This window comes from Notolepis coatsorum (assembly GCF_963971535.1).
Source record: "Notolepis coatsorum genome assembly, chromosome: 3".
Classification (NCBI taxonomy): Eukaryota; Metazoa; Chordata; class Actinopteri; order Aulopiformes; family Paralepididae; genus Notolepis; species Notolepis coatsorum.
The window spans coordinates 82,026,085-82,048,552 of NC_140167.1; the positions used below are offsets into that span (position 1 = coordinate 82,026,085).

General features: G+C 44.7%; 1 protein-coding gene across 1 annotated transcript in view; it reads left to right on the plus strand.

The window, feature by feature from the left end:
• jak1 (Janus kinase 1) overlaps positions 1-22,468 on the plus strand; it is a 127,178-nt gene that overhangs the window by 51,927 nt on the left and 52,783 nt on the right. Inside the window, exons 3-4 of the mRNA XM_084311266.1 lie at positions 16,022-16,145; positions 19,070-19,094. Of these exons, the coding sequence (XP_084167392.1) occupies positions 16,022-16,145; positions 19,070-19,094 (149 nt within the window). The remainder of the gene's footprint in view (positions 1-16,021; positions 16,146-19,069; positions 19,095-22,468) is intronic.

Genomic DNA, 22,468 nt, shown 5'->3' on the forward strand with positions numbered 1-22,468 from the left:
ATCTACCATTTTAGCTGTGGTCCCCCCAATCTATACATCACATACATTGAAAAAACACCATTTTCTCTCAATCCCCCCTTGATTCTTATCACCCCTTCAGAATCATAAATCATTATTTGGTTTTTTAATTAATTATGCCAAAAATAGCCTGTGGTTGAAGCAAACCAACCTCGTCTCTCGTGCACAAGAAACGAAGACGGCCCACGGTCAACCCAGTGATCCTGCTGCCTGATGTCTGTTTGCGCCCCCCTTCGTGCACAAAGGGAACCGAAACCGACCACCAAAACCAACAACATCCAACGACTCATAACCATTGGAGCCCCCCTGTCTGCTCCCAATAATTATATCCTGTTGTTCTACTGTTCTCCCTCTTATCTACCTTCTATATATATATATATCCTTCTATACATATATCTTATATATGAATCCTCCATTTATATCTCATACTCCTAATCAATGAACACAGGACTTCTCGCTGTTGTCTCGTCTCTCGATCTCCTGATTGACTCTGAAAGGAAGTCCCTGCTTGTCCATGATTCACCGCCCGTGCTCTGTTGTTTCAAAACGCTCTCTAAACAGCGTCTCCGCCGGGAAGGCCCCTCCGATGTCCGCCTCGTTCTCCCCTGGGCAACACCGCCTGCGACCGCTGGACTCCGCCTCGTCGGCCGTCTCCGCCCCGTCGGTCATCTTGGTTGAGGCTCATCTCCACCGCCGTCGGCCCTCTCCAGACTCTGAAAGCAGAAACACCACGCCGGCAGTTTTTCTGTACACTCGACCCTGTGTTTTCTATTAGTCTACCGTGGCTTTGGGCCTGCAGCTCGTTCTCTATATATTTTTTCCCTCTGCAAGCCCCTGCCATGGCCACACCCTTTCAGACTGTTGGACGGTGTGCGTGTCCTACAGCCCATGGCGCTATTTGTTCTCTATTAGTCCCCCACCTTCTCAACACCCATATCTAATCCTACAGGGCTGTTCCCTGTTTTGTTGTCTTCCGGCGTGACACCAGCAGCTAAACGATACCCACTCGGCGCTCTACGTTTGTCCCACGGGTGACCCCCAGCGCGCGCCAGTTCTTTCTGGTGACGTGTCCCCTCAAGACTCCGCCTATTTATTAGGTGTGAGAAGGCCCCACTGGAGATCGAACTCCCTCTTATTTCATAATTAAACTTATTTAATTAACCTGTATATCGATCTTATTATTATGATAATAACATACAACCGAGCATCGCTCTAACATACAACAGAGCAGGTTTGTTCCCTGCTCCTAACTCACATACGTACTCGTACTATCATCTAACATACAACAGAGCTGTCCGTCGCTCTATACCCTACGGGGCTGTCTACCGTCGCCCTGGAGCTGTCACCGTCGCTCTATACCCTACGGGGCTGTCTACCGTCGCCCTGGAGCTGTCACCGTCGCTCTATACCCTACGGGGCTGTCTACCGTCGCCCTGGAGCTGTCACCGTCGCTCTATACCCTACGGGGCTGTCTACCGTCGCCCTGGAGCTGTCACCGTCGCTCTATACCCTACGGGGCTGTCTACCGTCGCCCTGGAGCTGTCACGTCGCTCTATACCACACTTTGAGTTCCTTTACAAAGTTCTCACATACACCACCGTGTATACACACAAGCAGTTGGTAATCTTGAAAAAATTAAACTCCTTAATTAACTTAAACTCTAAATATTCCCCTATGGGTAATGGAAACTCCCCAGCACTACCCCCCCCTCCGCAATTAAACTCCTTAATTGAATTAAACTCTAAATATTCCCCTATGGGTAATGGAAACTCCCCAGCACTACCCCCCCCCCCCCCCCCCCCTCCGCCACTAGGTGGCGACCTACTCCTCCATTTGCCTGTATTATCCCACTGCCCCCCTAGATGGCAGCCAAAACTCAGTCTAGAGGATTGTAGGTGACGTGTCACTTCCTGATTCTAAACCCCTCGTGGCTCTGCGGCCATTTTGACTCGGTGCAAATGACTACTCTCTCAACAAAGGCCGCATTCAGCTTCTTACCGGCATTCAATATTGCAGCGACGTGTGGGAGTGGGTCGAGTGCGCCCGGGGCACACCAGCGCGTTCTCCGCTTCCCGCATCGCCGCCTGCCATCTTTCATTGCACGCGTGGAACTTCCGTTCGCCCTTTGCCACTTGCTCCTCCTTACGTGCTTTAGCCGCGGCCGTCGGCTGGCGCTCTCTGGACCCTTCTCGGCCCTCTGCCACGGATGTTGGCTCCTCCTCCACCAGCGTCCCGGAATGGCTGCCATCATCAGACATCTTGCCGCAATGCCAGGATGTTCGATGTTCTAGAATGTTCCGCTATGACTTCATCCAGAACGTTCCAGAAGGTTGTGGCAGCGATAATGTTCTAGACTTGAAGAGCCATCGTGGTGCTCAAGTTTTACTGTAACTGCCTCTCTTGCAATGATGACGCAACCCGTCTTTGATATTTACTGATTGGCTTTATTTCCGTTCGAAGAGAACATCTTTATTCCGAACCGTAAAACTGTGAAAACATACATGAAATACAATAAATCACTGATCAAACCATAACAACATACATACATATTATCTCTACTTGTATAGGAGTGGCCCCGGTCCTTGCAAGGTTGGTTGTATAACCCACTGAACTTAACTACAAGCGCATTACGGCCCCGAACGTACCTTGTTGACTGCATGCAATATGAGAGGAAAGTTAAGAGCTCTGGTGACGATGTGTCATGTCTGATGGTCGTGGAGGAGTGAGAAGGGCCGAGCCTTGTAGCGGCTCTCTATTTATACCCTTAACTGGAATTACAGCATGACACGGCTGCAGTTACATAGCTAATACGACCCCCTGACCAGATCGTAACCTTTGACCTCTGATGCTCATAACAAAGGTCTACTGTACATAGGGATGGGAATTGATAGATTTTATCGATACGATTCCATTATCGATTCTGCTTATCGATCCGATTCTTTATCGATTCCATTATCGATCCCTGATAAATTTATAATTTAAATAAATAAATTGGAAATGCAACAGAACTAAGCTGGTTAGAATAACAACATACAACTTGACATTTCTGATTGTCATTTATTGTTGAGCCCCCATGTCAGAACATTTTTAAAACTGTAAAAAAAAATTCTTAACTATAGCCTACACTTAAATAAAAGAATGTATTTGAGATTCTCTTAAAAAAATATATATATTTTTTTTTTATCTACTTTTTCTCCCCATTTTTCTATTTTTCTCCCATCCCAATTTCGTATTATCCAATTCTACCGTCCCCTGTCTCGAACGTTGTTGGACCATGCCTCCCACTGGTCGGCTGCAATGTGGACGAAGCCTTGCATCACGTGTCCCCTCCGGTACATTTACATTTACATTTAGTCATTTAGCTGACGCTTTTATCCAAAGCGACTTACAAGTTCTGTACGACAAGACAGCAAGAAGGGTACAACTCTATCAGCTGAGTAACAATGTTCATCAAGTGTTGCGTGTTACAGTGTAGGTTAGTTTATTAGGACAAGTGCATGACAGTAAGGTTAGTCAGGGTTAGATTTTTTTTTTTTTTTTTTTTTTTTTTTATCATTTCAGATAATGGTTGAAGAAGTGAGTCTTTAGTCGACGGCGAAAGATTGGACGGGATTCGGCTGTCCTAACTGGGATGGGTAGTTCATTCCACCATTGTGGGGCAAGGACTGAGAATAGGCGGCTTCTCTTTGATGACCCTCCGGGAGCTTGGATAGGAGTAGGTCTGAGGCGGCCAGAAGATGCAGAGCGTAGGAGTCTTGAGGGTGTGTAGTTAGAGACCATTGACCGGAGGTAGGCGGGAGCGGTTCCCTTTGCTGCACGGTATGCTAGGTCGAGGGCCTTGAAGCGGATACGTGCAGCAATGGGGAGCCAGTGCAGGTCCCTAAGAAGTGGGGTGACATGGGCCGACTTCGGTAGGTTTGATATCAGGCGGGCCGCTGCGTTTTGAATGAGTTGAAGAGGGTTGGTGGCAGTGGCCGGGAGGCCAGCTAGCAGTGCGTTGCAGTAGTCGAGGCGGGAGATGACTGTTGATTGGATGAGGAGTTGGGTGGCTTCTTTTGTCAGGAAGGGGCGTATCCTTCTGACGTTGCTCAGGAGGAATCTGCAGGTTCTGGTTGTCGCTGCGATGTGAGCAGAGAAGTTCAACTGGTCGTCGAGGACAACACCAAGGTTCTTGGCGGTCGGGGACGCGGTCACAGCTGCATTCTCGATTGTGATGGAGAGGTCGGTCAGGGGGGAGGATTTGGCCGGCAGGTGGAGCAATTCTGTTTTGCTTAGGTTCAGTTTGAGGTGGTTGGTCGTCATCCAGGCGGAGATGTCGGACAGACAGGCCGAGATCCGCTCAGAGACGTGGATATCTGAGGGAGGGAAGGAGAGGAAGAGTTGAGTATCATCGGCATAACAATGATATGAGAAGCCATGAGACGTGATAATGTTACCCAGTGATTTAGTGTAGAGGGAGAAGAGAAGGGGTCCTAGGACCGAGCCCTGGGGGACACCCGTCCGGAGGGGGCGGGTGGCCGACAGAGTCCCTCTCCATGACACTTGGTAGGAGCGGTCGTTGAGGTATGATGTCAGCCATGTCAGCGCAGATCCAGCCACTCCCATTCCTGCGAGGGCCGCGAGGAGGATCTGATGGTTGACTGTGTCGAAGGCTGCAGATAGATCTAGGAGAATCAGGACAGAGGAGAGGCCTTTCGCTTTTGCTAAGTGAAGTGCCTCTGTGACCGCAATGAGGGCCGTTTCTGTGGAGTGGCCAGTCCGGAAGCCAGACTGATTGGGGTCTAGGAGGTCATTCTGTAAGAGATAAGCAGTAAGTTGGTTGGATACAGCACGTTCAAGTGTTTTAGAAAGAAAGGAGAGAAGAGAGACAGGACGATAGTTGGCTATGACGGTGGGGTTCAGGGTTGGTTTTTTTATGAGGGGCGTGACTGGCTTGTTTTAGGGAGGTGGGGACCACCCCCGAGTTGAGTGAGGAGTTGATGGTTGCAGTTAGGAATGGGAGGATGTCCGGTGCTATGGTCTGGAGGAGTGGGGAGGGTAGCCGGTCCAGCTGGCATGTAGTCGGACGGTTCGACGTTACCAGTGTCAGGGTCTCGGCTTCTGTAATGGGAGAGAAAGATGACAGAGTGAAGGATGAGGTTCTCGATTCAGCGTTTGGAATGGGTCGGGGTTGGGAGAAGGAGCTGCGGATGTTCTCCACTTTTTCCTCAAAGAAGATCGCAAAGTCTTCGGCAGAAAAAGATGAGGGAGGAGGGGGTGGGGGGGGAGTGAGGAGGGAGGACATGGTAGCATGCAGTTTGCGAAGATTCTTGGCAGAGGCCTCGATCCTATGGTGAAAGAAAGAAGCTTTGGCATTAGTAATGGTTTTGGAGAATGTTAACAAGAGGTTGTGATATGTGTCGATGTCAGCAGTGAGGCGTGATTTTCTATACTTCCTCTCAGCCGCTCTCAGGACCTGTCTTTGTTCTCTCACTGCATCCGTCAGCCATGGACTGGGTGGGGAACGGCGGGCAGGTTTCTCAACGAGGGGACAGAGCTTGTCAAAGGAGGTTGCAAGGGCTGAGAGGAGGGTGGAGGTTGCCATCTCTGTGGGGAGAGCAGAGAAGGTGTCACTCAAAGGTAGAGCGGATATTATGTCAGAGGAGAGGGTGGAGGGGGATAGGGAGGCCAGGTTACGTCTGAGTGAGACGGTTTGAGTTGGGGTGAAGACCTTTCGGTTAAGCATGAGAGTTAGTGAGAAGGATATGAAGGAATGGTCAGATACATGTAGGGGAGTTACCGTGGTGTTAATGATGCTGGAGTTACGGGAAAATATGAGATCCAAGGAGTTGCCTGCTTTGTGGGTGGGAGGCATGGCAGTGGGAGTCAGGTCAAATTGTTGTAGGAGGGAGACCACTGGGACCGACTGAGATGAGTCAGGCAACGAGGAGGCAGCCGTTGCATCTTTTCACCTGCACAGTGCGATCTCTCAGTGGCGAGGAGTAACGCGTGGGAGGCTCACGCTGCCCCCGATACTTCCTGATTCTGCTGTACAGGCGCACCAACCGACCTGTATGAGTCGCTGTCCACAACGTCCGATCCCCACCCACCGGCTTTCCCACCCCCTAATACTGCCAATTGTATTAGGGGCTGTCTACACGAGCACTGGGTTTAATGTAACCGTGATTGTATGTGCGCAGTTGCACTGTTCGCCCACACACAACCGGGGTTTTGCTACACTGCAACCGCGGTCTTTGAAAACCGAAGTCCAGGGTGAAGTTTTGCGCACATCCCGGTTACAGTGGTTGCGTGTGGGCATAGCAACCAAGGTTATTTCCAGTGTTTACGGCAGAGCTGTCGCAATTATTTCCCATGTTTACGGCAGACTGTCGCAAACAATACCAAGTTAGCAACCGAGCGCGGGGTAGAGAGATTAGAGCAGAGCCAGCTACACCAGTGTTTACAGCAGAGCTGTCCCAAGTAGCGTTATATGAAAATGATCGTTATCGGCCGATAATCAGTATAAATATGCGATCGGTGATCGGTGATAATGCTTTATTTTCGCCGATCGTCAAAACCGATCTCACTCGCTGTCTCAGTTCTGTCTCAGACACCGGGTGGTGTGGCGTCTGCTCATCCCTCCAGCCCCTCCCGCACGCATGTAAACACGGGTCTAGTCTAGTCTAGTGGGACGGGAGGACGGCGTCTCCCTGAGCTAACGTTACAAAATGACCCAGTCAACTATTCACTTTTAGTTTAATACATGATGAGGCATTGTCTAACCGAACGGTATCTAGCCGGCTAGCTACCGATAGCTCCTGATATCAACAAATGCTCCAGCCTCCAGCAATAGTCTAGTAGAGACGTGTATGATACCTGTTAGCTCTTGTTAGCACAAGTTAGTTCACTGTTCAAAACGAAATGTCCCATTGAACTAAAATATACTAAATATTAACGTTATATATCCGGCTAGCAGTAGCTACAGATAGCTCCTGATATCAATGTCTTATAACACTGATTCGATGCGTATTCGAGCTGAGGGCATGTTGAATGTGATATGACCAAAGCACAGTAACGTTATATCAATAGGGTCCATCTGCAGCGCAGGAGAATCCTTGCCGTAGCTCGAGGCTACTCGAGTATAGGGTGCAGGTCCGGAGAATCCTGGCAGTAGCTGGAGGCTACTCGAGTACACACAGACAGTGGAGCTTGTTGCGTGGTGGCGATGTCTCGCAGATAATACAAGTACAAGTCTAATTATATAATATATATATTTTATAAAAAAATAAAAAAAATAAATATTTTATATAAAATAAAAAAAAAATTTTAATCAAAAACGATCGGTATCGGATCGGTATCGGCCGATATGGCTCACGGCGATCGGTGATCGGTATCGGTGGCAAAAAACGTGATCGGGGCATCCCTAATTGTAACAAACTTTTGTTCGAAACGTATCGTCTGTGTTGAGTGTTGTGATCGACTGATGATGTCTGTTGTCGCATTCCTGACCTGACGCTCAGAGTGAACCTGTAGCTGCGGCTACCAACTAACTCATTCCTGACCTGACGCTCAGAGTGAACCTGTAGCTGCGGCTACCAACTAACTCATTCCTGACCTGACGCTCAGAGTGAACCTGTAGCTGCGGCTACCAACTAACTCATTCCTGACCTGACGCTCAGAGTGAACCTGTAGCTGCGGCTACCAACTAACTCATTCCTGACCTGACGCTCAGAGTGAACCTGTAGCTGCGGCTACCAACTAACTCATTCCTGACCTGACGCTCAGAGTGAACCTGTAGCTGCGGCTACCAACTAACTCATTCCTGACCTGACGCTCAGAGTGAACCTGTAGCTGCGGCTACCAACTAACTCATGTGTGTTGCTCAGAGTGAACCTGAAGCTGCGGCTACCAACTAACTCATGTGTGTTGTCAAGTTATTGTTATAAGGAACCCAGTCCCAACTACAACAGTCTGCATCCCCTTAACAATTGTTTGTATTGAGCCGTATTGTATTGTACCCATCTGCACTGTGTTAAATAACGTTTACATCCATTAATTCTACTACTAGCCCTAACGTTACTACATTATTACGTTAGCATGTAAGCTAACAAAATCAGCGATCTTTTTGTGAGACTAAACTCCGCTCTTAGTGGTAAATTGTGTCGATGTTGGTTGTTTCATCAACAAATGAGACAGAACACACAGTGAATGTACCCTTTTTTTTGTTTATTGCACGTTGTTCTAGCTGCAAACTGTAGAATTGTTTGGCTGTGAGCAAGGAGGGATGTTTCTGTTCCAGCCACCTACTGCTTTGGCATTGTACTACATGTATATGACGTCACTCTGTGTGGAGTTTAAACCAGTCGTGTGGACAGAGTTTAATTTTTTTTAATAATAATAAAAAAAACTGTCATTAATACCTGTGATGGTGTGGACTGGGCCTCAGTATGACGACCAGCCAAGCCGGAAGCAACAGCGAGAGCTGGGCTCGAACCCAGCATCTCCTGCGTTAGTGGCGAGCGCCTTGCCCACTGCGCCACTTACCCGCCCCGAATTTTTTATTGTTTATTCTTAAACTAAATCTATTGAATAACGACCTGTTGAATGTAACTACAGTTCAATATCTTAAACTAATTGAATCTATTGAACCGTAGGGCTGGGCGATATGGAAAAAAATCATATCGCGATAACGATATGATAATTTTATTTTATTTCTCGATATCGATAATTATCGAATTGTTATAAGTATAAAAAAAAAAAAAAAAAAAAAAACATGTTTTTTTTTTTTTTTTTTTTTTTTTTTCTTAACAACAGATGTATGTTTATTTTGCAGCAATTCTTTGTCATTGCCGCCATCTTTAGTGTTACATCCCCTCACACCAGTTCTCAGGCTGCAGCTGGTTTAAAAGCTAAAGTAAACCGGCTTCTCTGCTGGCTGTGGCTCCAGAGGAGTTGAACAGTTCTGGCTCTGCTAGTTTATTTTCGATCTTTTGGCGCTTTTTTGGTGGACAAACCACCGCACATGTGCACTGTGACTCGTGACTGGAGTCTAGTTCTGCTAGCACACATAGCCTACTGTGTACAGACGGTTTCAAAATGTATTTTAAATTAGAAAGCAAACAAAATAAATGGACAAGAGAAAAAGAAATCTGAATTTGGTCAGTATTGTCATTTGGACAAGCAAAGCCATTACTTTAAGTTGCAGGCAAGAAAGACAAGTCTGTCCACTGTCTCTGGTTTTAAAACTGCCCTGTTGCAGGTAAAAAAAAAAAACAACGATTTTTCGATTTTTTTTTTATTTCGATATTTGATATCGATTATTAAAATATATCGCGATATTTATCGTTATCGTTATATCGCCCAGCCCTACGTAGTTGCATTCAACAGGTCGTTATTCCTCTGACTTCTCGGTCTCTGGTCTTTCAGACACACACACACACACACACACACACACACACACACACACACACACACACACACACACACACACACACACACACACACACACACACAGCTCCCTCCCCGCTCACCCCTGTCTTGTAAGGTATTGGCTCGTGTTGCTACATGGACATGTTTGTATGTTGCACGGTACTTCCTGACTTACCTACTAGTAGGGATGCCCCGATCACGTTTTTTGCCACTGATCACCGATTGTCGTGAGCCATATCGGCCGATACCGATCCGATACCGATCGTTTTTGATAAAAAAAAAATTTACATTTATTTTATATACATTTTTTTTCTTGTTTTTTTTATAAAATATATATATTATATAATTAGACTTGTACTTGTATTATCTGCGAGACATCGCCACCACGCAACAAGCTCCACTGTCTGTGTGTACTCTAGTAGCCTCCAGCTACGGCCAGGATTCTCCGGAGCTGCAGCTGGACCCTATACTCGAGTAGCCTGCAGCTACGGCCAGGATTCTCCGGAGCTGCAGCTAGACCCTATTGATGATATACAACAACATGCCCTCAGCTCGAATACGCATCGAATGAGTGTTATAAAACATTGATATCAGGAGCTATCTGTGGCTACTGCTGGCCGGCTAACGTTGATACAGCACCTCGGTGAACTATTTAGTTCAGTGGGACATTTCGTTTTGAACAGTGAGCTGGCGTCAGCTAACGTGAGCTAGCTGAGGTATCATACACATCTCTACTAGACTTGCTGGAGCGTTTGTTGATGTCAGGAGCTATCGGTAGCTGGCCGGCTAGATACCGTTCGGTTAGACAATGCCTCATCATGTATTGGACTGGAAGTGAATGGTTGACTGGGTCATTTTGTAACGGTAGCTAACGTTAGCTAAGGGAGACGCCGTCCTCCCGTCCCACTAGACTAGACCCGTGTTTACATGCGCGTGGGAGGGGCTGGAGGGAGGAGCAGACGCTGCACAGCTCCCGGTGTCTGAGACAGAACTCAGCGAGACGAGCGAGTGAGATCGGTTTTGACGATCGGCGAAAATAAAGCATTATCACCGATCGCATATTTATACTGATTATCGGCCGATAACGATCTGTGGCCGATCGATCGGGGCATCCCTACCTACTAGTAAACAACAGTCAACGTGATCACACGCTCTCCGTCTCTTATTATATGTGAACTAAAGAGTACAAGGTTTACACAACAGCCCCCATCCACTTTTCTTTTGTATTTGTACCTGTACTACCTGCTGTCAGCTGTTATCTCTCTCTGTGTGTCAGCGTTTCCGTTAGCCGGTAATTACCGGTATTTGACCGGCAAAATCTGTTGAAGTCCGACATATTTAATCTCTCCGGTCTTAATGTCCGGTGAAAATAATTCCCTGAGTCTAAGCACAATTTGATTATTTGAATTGTATTAAAATAGGCTAAAATTAAATAGCCTATGCGATGAACGAAACAATCATTACATGATTTGTTTCATCGTTGCTTCTAATAATGACAACGACGTTGTCAGCGAGAGCTTAGTGCTGGGTGTGCAAACTTTTGTGAAGCTGCAGAGCCGGAGCAACAGCAGCACAATGCAGTACTCCAGCAGTACTCCAATTCAGCCATTTTCAATTCAATGTTGGGTGGGGGGCGCTGCTGTGCGGTCCCCAGAAAAGGGCCAATAACAGCTGAATCTGCTGCTCTGCATCGACATACTCTCGCAAATAAGTCATTGGGAGGTGGAGAGAGAGAGAGTCGTCACGCAGACCCACGATAATGTTGCCGTCTCTCTCTGCCAAATTTCTCAGTTCTTCGCTTGATATAATTAATACAAATGTCCAATATAACGGAATTCGTTAGCTCATAAAAATGTGATTATAACATACTGTTGTTTATTAATGTCGGGCGACTGCCCACAGACACCTATTTGATTTAAAGTCGGCAGCAGCACGAGTCTCGGGACATATTTTATTTGGAATATAATGACTTTATACGCAAAAGTAGCCTAGTTTTAAGTAAAAATATTATAAATCTACATGCCTTGATGATGTCATTCTTTTGTTTTGTTGTCATTCTTTTGCCTATCAATTGTTTTTAAGCTCAATAAACTCTGACCGGAATGTCTCTCATTTGACCGGTAGATTGAAATCTACCGGACACTGAGGCCGGCAACAATTTTTTCTAACGGAAACCCTGCTGTGTGTCTGTATGAGCTTGGTTAGCTAGCATTAGCTTCGCGGCTGTTAGGTTGCCCCGAATTAAATGAATGACTCGGTTCTAAAGCATTCGAGTAGTTTTCAATCACTGCACTTAGAAACAGTCAAACAGCGGGAGTGTTTCGGGAGCATATGACCAAAACCCAGGCAATTTCGAGCCCTTAAGGAATCAAATAGTCTGCTCTATGGCTGCATGCTAACGCTAACCAGTTTTCGATTCCCATCCCTAACTGTACAGATGCCTTATGTTCAGGACGGCAACGTGACAATATGATAAACTTTACAAAAGCTCCCGCTCAGTGCGTTCAGTAGAAAGCTATCCGGCTGCAAGCTAGCCTAGCGTAGCACAAATTAATGGAAGAGGATACGGAGCAGCTAGCCTAGCTGTTGGCCAAAAACACCTCTCTCTGTGTTGTAAGCTATGCTACTGGTCCGTATCCACTTCCATTAATTTGTGCTAAGTTAGGCTAGCTTGCAGCCCGATACATAACCACACAAGTGTAGAGCTGGAATAGTTCTTTGCTGTGGTGAGTAAATACATTCAGTTACTTTAAGTTAGACTTATTTTTGCATTCTGTTGCATTTTGTACTTCAGTTTTGTATATTGTATATTTTGTATATTGTTTGGTCTTTATTCTTAAATTTTTTTATTTTCTTTTTCTATGAAGCACAATCTTAACACTTTCAGCGTCAGACCCGATGATAGTCGGGTTATCTCGCCAGCGGTTGAACGCTGTTTCTTGCCTCCCACAAGCCGGCTGCAATGTGGACTAAGTCATACATAGCACAAGTCCCCTCCGATACTCGAGGTAACAGCAGTCGCATCTTTTCACCTGCGCGGCGCGATCTTTCAGCGTCAGGGGTCTGCGCTTTGGAGGGGCGCCGCCCCCATCGCTTCCTGATTCTACTGCACAGGCGCACCAACCGACGTGTAGGAGTCGCTGTCCACAACGCCCGATCCCCACCCATCAGTTTCCCACCCCCTAATACTGCCAATGTGTATTAGTACGGACGACCAGCTAAACTGAAAGCAATGTGGAGCGCTGGGTTCGAACAGGCGAACCCAGCGTCTCCAGTATTTGTGGTGAGCGCCCATTCTTTCTTTTATTCGATTTTTTTTATTCTATGCAATGTCACAGGAAATCATGTTCATAGGAAATCATCCTGAGATCCCAAAAGTGCAATACCGGCCGCATCCTGCTAGGTGGCAGTATCGCCCACCCTTTGAAACCTTATTTCACACTGTGTGTTACATCTTATATGGTTCAGGCGGATAATTTAGACCAATCCAAGTGAATCGCTTCATCTGGGCACTTCGAAACGCGTTCAGCACACTTGAGGCATAGCTTGTGCTACTTCATGTCAGGGACCCGATCGACATCAATACTGGAAATCGCGATAAGACAATTGGAATATTATTTTTGGGATACCTCCTAGTAAAGGTAAGGACTATATGACATCAATCCTACTTTGATCCAACCATGATTTCACATCGATCGCAACGATCATAATGTAATGTACTCCAAAACGTATGCCGTTGCTGACAATCAAAGCATCAAAAAACGAGCGTGTCCAGGCGAGCAACACGAACGCTTGTAGCAAAATTCATATATTGCTCCATAGCGCCGTTTTCAGGAATTAGCCAGGATCACTCTGAAACTATACAATATTCACCACGGTATAACACGCGAATGTATACATGAAAAAAAGTATTCTTTTTCACATGTTGAACGATGGATAGTTAATGTCAAATGAGCCATAGTATTGTCTCCATAGCTATAATATAGAATATAGATATAGCCCTATATTCTATATAGAATATAGATAAAGCCCTGCAAAGACCACCACGCACAGTGAAAATTCCTATCTCTTAGAGCGGTGGCACAGTAGGTACAAAGATGGCTAGACCTGCTGGCGTCCAAAGTGTTAAGGGGCTCATACCGAACCAAGCATTTCACCATAATGTACATTATATGTGACAAATAAAACAAAACACAACAGGAAACTCTGCCCCAGCTGCTTCGGGACCACATTGCATTTGGTAATTATCTGGCTCGTGTGCCGTGGCACTGTAGTGTGGATGTGGGTTTGTTTCCGTGTCCCGGGGCACAGGAAGACCATTCCTACAGTGGGTGGAGTTCCCATTGATACTGCTGTGGTTAGCAGTGCAGTCTATCTCCTGTTGCAAGCTGCCCGTTACTGCTGACAGTCGCATACAATCACCTCCAGCTCCGAGACGGTGGGCGACGTTATGCAACTAGATCGACTTAACGTGGCGCTCAGGAGGTAGAGAACAGTCGACTGCAGCTCCATGGGTAGAGCATGGCACAAGTATCTTGTGTTTTATTATAAATATGTACGCATGATATATATATTTATTATATACACATCTCATTTATATTTATCGTGTATTTCCATTTCTATCTGAATATACCTGCAAATAATCCTTTCTATAAACCTATTTATACACCTGCATATGACCCATATAACTCTGTATGATAGCATGTACAATAATGCTGTATATACCATATACATATATTTATATTTACTGTACATATATTTATCCACATATGTCTGTACAATGTAATCCTCTATATCTGTACATATCCATTCCCTTACCCTTACCTACTCTTACTAGTTATGGCCAGTATGACTTTTACATTTACATTTTGTCATTTAGCTGATGCCTTTATCCAAAGCATTATTTTATTGGGACCATGTTGGAAACAAGTTGACAGACTTTCACATGTTATCCTTGTACCGTTTTTATACTTTTGTATAAATTGTATGTACTAAATAAAAATAAAATAAAATCAATCAAAGCAACTTACAAGTTCTTACTACTTACTACCATAGTGTCTTTATAACTTTATCACTGTACATAATAATACTATAACACTGTACATCTGATTAGCACTTGCCAAACTTCTTTACGTTGTTCTGTATTCTTGTGCTATATAATGACAATACATTTGAATCTAATCTAAGCCAATGATACTGATACCGTAAGCAGGGCTCTACAGTGCGACCAAATTGCTCGCATATGCCCCTAAAAATATGTGTGTGCGAACCGTAAAAATCAATTACGCGCACGCTGTGCGAGTACAGATTACAGCATCTCTCGTCTTTTTTTTCCTCCGCCGCGAGAATCGTTAAAAAAACTACAAGTCCCACATTGCACTCAAGCCAACGGTCCAATCACAGTAGAGTGACGTGACTGGTTTCATGAGAAAGAAAGCAAATGACCAATCGGAAGCTCTCATTTGGCTTGTTTACTTCCTGAAACGCCACCATTGCGATATGCGAGAGTTTCCCGAGACATGTAACTTCTAGTCTTACCAATAGCAATATATTTTAGAACACCTAGATTTAGCGATAGCAAGAGTAATATAACGTTAATGCAACAAAACGAATGCCTTGCTTTGTTAATCATAACGTTGATGCAGTAGCGTATGCCGTTGTGTTGACTGTAACGGACATGATAACAACATAACACTGTGTACACATTCAAATTGCGATAATCGATTCTAACATTTTCAAATCGATGCAGTTGAATTTTCCCCTTAGGATCGATGCATTGTTACACCCCTACACCAAAGTAACTGCCGGCCCACTGTGTATGTGTGTACAGCTAACTTGGCTAGCGTTATGAACAGCAGAGGTGGGCAATAGGGTCTAGCTGCAGCGCCGGACGGCCGGAGTGCAAGCGGTGTGACGTAATTGGCAGACTCGACTGTCAATCAATGGTCTACCTGACACGCAAACTCATAAACAATGTTTCTGTACTGGAGGTGTACAGTATTTCAATAGGCAACCCTGAAAGGATTATTTCTCTAGAAGAGCAACACAGCCAAAACATAGGCATTGTATGCATAAAAGTTAAGTGACTGTTACTTTTGTAGCAGTAGTTTGATTTGTTAGTTTATTTGATAGGGACAGCACATGTTAATGAACATCAAGTACAAAATACAAAATGTAAACATGCAGGGTTGTAGCAAGAGCTAATTTACACACATGCACGCACAGTACAAATATACATTTATTTTTGAAAAAAAAAAAATTCTTGAAATATTTTCACTGTGCTCCTAAATATTTTTGGGTGCTCCTAAATTTTTTTGTGTGCTCCTAACTTTTTTCATTTAGGAGCACCTGTGCCCCTAGTGAAAAAGGTTAGCGTAGAGCCCTGACCGTAAGGCACTGGATAAAAGGTCTCTCTCTCTCTCTCTCTCTCTCTCTCTCTCTCTCTCTCTCTCTCTCTCTCTCTCTCTCTCTCTCTCTCTCTCTCTCTCTCTCTCTCTCTCTCTCTCTCTCTCTCTCTCTCTCTCTCTCTCTCTCTCTCTCTCTCTCTCTCTCTCTCTCTCTCTCTCTCTCTCTCTCTCTCTCTCTCTCTCTCCAGATATTTCTCCACTGTGTCATAACCTGTTTGCTCTGTACGATGAGAGAGAGGGTCTCTGGTTTCCCCCCAACCACCAGTTCAAGATCACAGAGGACACCAGCTTGAAGCTGCACTTTCGTATGAGGTAAGGACCACAGTGCAGCACCGGGCAGCAACTAAACAGAAGCTGTACACGGTGAAAGGGATGAGACTAGGGATGAGTCATTAATTTCTGTACACAGTGAAAGGGATAATAATTATTATAATAATACATCAGATTTATATAGCGCTTTTCCTAATGCTCAAAGACACTTTACAAAACAAACAATACAATACAGTTTTAGCAGAGAAAATAATAAAAAGAAAATACATATAAAAAGGTGAGAGAGGAAGGAGTTCATGGGTTGAAAGTAGGGATGTCCGATATTATCGGCCTACCGATATTATCGGCCGATATTGGCATTAAAATGTGATATCGGAAAATATCGGTATCGGTTTTCAAAAAAAAATATATATATATTTAAAAATAATTAATTTTTTTACATTTATTTAACCTTTATTTACCCAGGGAAGCAAGTAAGAACAGATTCTGATTTTATTTATTGTCAAAAGTATGCATAATGTTGTGTTAATTCCACGACAAGACATATGTAATGTTAATTACCTGAAATTATTCCGTTTTTGGGGGGGGGGGGGGGAACCCTGCATATATTGGTATCGGTTGATATCGGTATCGGAAATTAAGAGTTGGACAATATCGGTATATCGGTATCGGTAAAAAAGCCAATATCGAGCATCCCTAGTTGAAAGCAAGGGTAAAAAGGTGGGTTTTGAGGCTTTTTTAAATAATGAGAGGGTGTCTGCATGACGGATATCGAACGGCGGGAAGTTTAACTTAACAACAATGTATTGAATGATCGGGAGAAGCAGCCTGGAGCCGGGCAGGGAGGCGAGTGCAAAGTGCTGCGACGTGCGCGAGGGTGCGTGGCGACCGGGAGAAACGCAGCCCGCATTTGGGCCGTCAGATGTACAAGTCAACAACTTACCCATAAAGAAATGACGCTCTGTTCATCCTGCTTTGGTAGATTAATTCTTCTGACCGTTTCGTGCTACATGACAACAACTCCGGCAACACTAGTAAACACAAGCCCATGTGCTCATGTATTTATGGGCGTCGCTCGAAACACCAACTCGTCGTTAGGGTTGGGCACCGAAAACCGGTTCTAATTAGGAACCGGTTCCTAACTTCCGGTTCTGGAACCGGAAGTAACATATCTGCATTTCGATTCTTAAAAAAAATATATATATATTTCTTTGTTAATTAATACCCTAGTTACAGTACAGCAACCAAATTAAACTGTATCAAGTCAACTGAAAATGTGAATAGTATGAGGGAAAAAAAAAAATTCTCCTGCGAAATAAGCTGTGACCTGCACCTCAAAGAATCGGAATCGAGAATCGTTCAGAACAGGAATCGATGTGGAGAATCTGAATCGGAACCGGAATCGTTCAAATCCAAACGATGCCCAACCCTACTCGTCGTCTTGATTCGCATGCAAATGTAATCCCGCCCCCATGCGATGACCAAAGTCACAAGGAAACAGCCTTTTTTTAAACAAATAATTGTTACTATTGGAGATACTATAACGGTTCGCTTTTATAGTAAATATGTTCTTAAACATTCAAACTGTGATAATATTAGAGGTGGGCATAGATTTTATTTTTTAATCTAGATTAATCTATCTGCAATCCTGGAGTTAATCTAGATTAATCTAGATTAAAAATGGCCCAAAAAAAATATAAGTCTCCCAAAGGCATTCAAAATAGCTGTGTTCTACCCAAATAATGACCAGAGGAGGAGATTTATCCTCGCCTCTTCATCTGAGGAGTCACTAGCTGTTCTATCTCCTTGTTCAACAGCATGAACATGTCTCTTCTTTTTGTTTGTTTGTTTCTTTTAAAACCAGACTTATCGTAATTTTCTGTGCCCTTCTTATTTCTACATGCACGCTCTGTGGCCTTTTTTCCCACAATTACGACAATCCATTTCTTTACACCAACATGTTGGTGCAAGATGTCCTGTTTTTCCACAACGAAAACACGGACCCTGGCCGCTTTGCCCGTCACTGACTCTGTGCACTCTACTCGTCGTTGCATGTAACTGCTGGGCTTCCTTTGATGCCATTTCCATTGTTACACTGATATTGACAGCTGTCTCCAGTGTCAAATCACTCTCTGTCAGTAGTTTCTTCTGTGCACCTTCATTTCTTAATCCACACACAAGCCTGTCTCTCAATGTGTCTTTTAGTGAATCTCTAAATTCACAATGTTCAGCAAATTTTCTTAAAGCTGCAACAAACATTGTAACAGACTCTCCTTCCTCCTGGCTGCATCTGTGGACAGACGGTGTGGGGGGAGTGGAGCACAACTGTTCTCCACCACATGCTGCTCACACACACTGCTTCTGCAGACTGGCTGCTCACATACACTGCTTCTGCAGACTGACTGCTCACACACACTGCTTCTGCAGACTGACTGCTCACACACACTGCTTCTGCAGACTGACTGCTCACACACACTGCTTCTGCAGACTGGCTGCTCACACACACTGCTTCTGCAGACTGACTGCTCACACACACTGCTTCTGCAGACTGACTGCTCACACACACTGCTTCTGCAGACTGACTGTTCACACACACTGCTGCTGACTGGCTGCTCACATACAATGCTGCAGAAGACTGGCTACTCACACACACTGCTGCTGACTGGCTGCTCACACACACACTGCTGCAGAAGACTGGCTATTCACACACACTGCTGCAGAAGCAGGTTTCTCAACAAATTAAATGTCCCGGGCCCCATTACAGTCAGAAATCTGGGAACTACTTTGTCCTCTTCAATTCCATTAGCTATAATGAAGTAATCAAAACGCTCAGTGTAACAGTTCCATTGCTCCACATTGTCATCAAACGGTCCAATATTTCCAATAACCCAAGCCATTTCTAAACACTCACGATAGTCCAGTCGATCCTTCCTTTAGTGTGTAAAGTGGATTTCCTCTTCTTGTAGATGTTTCCAAGTGCCGGGCAACGACGTGAGCTAACATGCTAACTCGCTAAGCTAACATGGTAAACAAAGGTCCCGACGGACTTCTTCTTTCTTGCATTGCGCAGATTCAGACGTCCTCATCGCCTAATTGTGTTATATCCTGAGGATTTTTTTTTTGTATCTACTTTTTCTCCCCATTTTCTATTTTTCTCCCATCCCAATTTCGTATGATCCAATTCTACCCTCCCCTGTCTCGAACGTTGTTAGGCCATGCCTCCCACTGGTCGGCTGCAATGTGGACCAAGCCTTGCATCACGTGTCCCCTCCGGTACACGAGGAGGCAGCTGTTGCATTTTTTCACCTGTACAGCGCGATCTCTCAGCGGCGAGGAGTAGCGCGTGGGAGGCTCACGCTGCCCCCGTTGCTTCCTGATTCTGCTGTACAGGCGCACCAACCGACCTGTAGGAGTCGCTGTCCACAACGTCCGATCCCCACCCACCGGCTTTCCCACCCCCTAATACTGCCAATTGTATTAGTATGAACGACCAGCCAAGCCGGAAGCAACGCCGAGAGCTGGGCTCGAACCCAGCATATCCTGTGTTAGTGGCAAGCGCCTTGCCCACTGCGCCACTTAGCCGCCCATCCTGAGGACTTCTTAACCTCACCTGTATAACAATGATTACCGGACCACTACTTTAGTTAGACACATTATTCCGACTACAGCTCAGGTACATACGTGCAATCACTTCCGGGTACCACAGCGTCACGCTGGGAACTACGGCAAGTATTTAAGGACAATACATCACACTCCCAGACCCAACTTTGAGAAATAGATTAACGGCGTCAATTGTATTATCGTGCGATAATAGTCCCGCGTTAACGGCCCAGCTCTAGATAATATATATATATATATTTTTTTTTAAACACCAAAAAAAATAACTTCTATTGTGATTTGCTGTCATTTGACTTTCCGCAAATTGAGGACGATAGCGCTGGGCACGGTCACTCACTAGACTTGACACTGGGTGCTGTAACCTCTGATATCATACATAAAAATAGGGAAACAATGTCCAGGCACGCACTCCAGGTTTTTCCAAATTTATTGGCAGCCTGAAATCATATCATGACGTTTCGGTGTGAACACACCGAAACGTCATGATATGATTTCAGGCTGCCAATAAATTTGGAAAAACCTGGAGTGCGTGCCTGGACATTGTTTCCCTATTTTTTAAGCATCAACAATGTAACTTTCGGAATGAATGCTTTTGTTCCTGTTTGCGACTCGCAAATATCTAGCTGTTAGCAATTACCATGGAACAGAGAAGCGAGTAGTGCCCTTCGTCACACAAGGACAGAGTGAAAGTAATTTCACAACACACTGTCAACATTAGTCACATGGTGTGTTCAGACCCAGAGGTCCACCAGGGCCCTGTTCCCCGTACCTGGTTCAACTAAGTCGATCAAGATGTCATTATCCAGATTCAGTTAACCCGATGTTTGAAGCCGGGATTTTCCTGTTCCTCGAAGGTGGATTCAGTCTCGTTAACTCAAACCAGACTTGAGACCCAGGATTAGTGCGCGCGGCCGCTCCAGTTGAAAAGCCAGCACGTATCGATAGCAGAGATCCTGATTCTCTAGCGGCATTGATTGATTAATTGATTTAAAACTTTATTAACATATTGCAGTACGGCTCAATCGCCTCGCCGACAAGTTAAATGCGTTATCTATAGGCTAATTTTAAGTCCCTCATTACCTCAATCAATCAGATTATATTTCTTTAAACTTGCCTGCTGGATTGAATAATCAAATGAGATCTTGCTAGCGAAAATAATTAGTTAAACTGTTATACAGAATAACGATACGGCTCTCTTACCCATTGATTGATGTAAGGTCGATCTTTTACTTATCTCCACTGTGGTGTAACGGGTTCTTCTTTTGACTTTCACGCAGACGACCGGGGTTCGAAACCTAGTCTTTCCCTTCTTTTTGCGATGTAGGAATAATTCAATTTGGTGCACGTTGAGAGCTATATAAAGAATGACATCCTCAATGCATGTAGATTTATAATATTTTAACTTAAAACTAGGCTACTTTGGCGTATAATCATTAATATTATATTCCAAAAAATTATATTGGAAACACGGGGTTTCGAACACCGGTCGCCGGGTTGCCAGGATTGAGCACTACCGCTGCGCCACTGTGCCAGATGGGATAAATTCATTGTTTATACATTAATGAACGAGAGACCCGTGTTTAGAATATTCTTTATTTTGAATTAAGTTTTATCTCTTTATGCTCATTCATTAATGTGACGTCAACGGCTCATTCAATTTCTCAAATCCGTCAAACAGCGCATCTCATCAGACATCTTAATCCCAGTTACAATTAAAATAACCACATAATGTGTACATCGCACCGAGCGAGCGCCACGGTATATAACGTGCATTATTTAGGACAAAGTGAATTTAGTATCAGCATTTTGGGTCTATTTTACATTTCAAAATACCCCTCTGGAAGAATGGAGCACAAAAACGTAATTCAGAATGGTATAACGCAGATCCTAGACTGTGGGAATAATTTCAGGAAACGCGCTGTCACTTCTTTGCGGGGGCGTGGCGATGGTTCATCCGGCTAACTTGAACTTAAACCCTGCTTTCGACCAGGCTCAAACTTTTGGATCTGTTGTCATGGTGATTTGGACAATCCAGGTTCGGGGAACCGGAAAGTCCGGCTTAAGTCAGACTTCACCGAAAGTTATCCGGCTAACTCAGTTATCCAGGTACGGGGAACGGGGCCCAGGGGTTAATGGACTGTCAACATTAGTCACATGGTGTGTTCAGACCCAGAGGTCTACCAGGGTGAATGGACTGTCAACATTAGTCACATGGTGTGTTCAGACCCAGAGGTCCACCAGGGGTTAATGGACTGTCAACATTAGTCACATGGTGTCACCCAGAGGTCTACCAGGGTTAATGGACTGTCAACATTAGTCACATGGTGTGTTCAGACCCAGAGGTCCACCAGGGTTAAGGGGTTGTGTGGGACCATAGTATTTGTGGTCTTACTCTTTATCATGACATGTCAGAGTGGTGCAGTGCCATGAACATTGGAATTGAAATCACTTGTTGTTTGATTGGAATCACCTGTTGTTTGATTGGACTCACCTGTTGTTTGATTGGAATCACCTGTTGTTTGATTATAATAACGTTGTTTGATTATAATCACCTGTTGTTTGATTGGAATCACCTGTTGTTTGATTGGAATCACATAATAATGGAGGCCACCACAACATCACTGAGAGTGTAGGAGGGTGCATCAAATTGCAATGCAAAAATTTAATCTCAACATATCAATCTGTGTGGGGTTGCATTCTGTTCGGACAAACATAAAAATGATTTGTGCAAAGTTTGGGAAAGATTC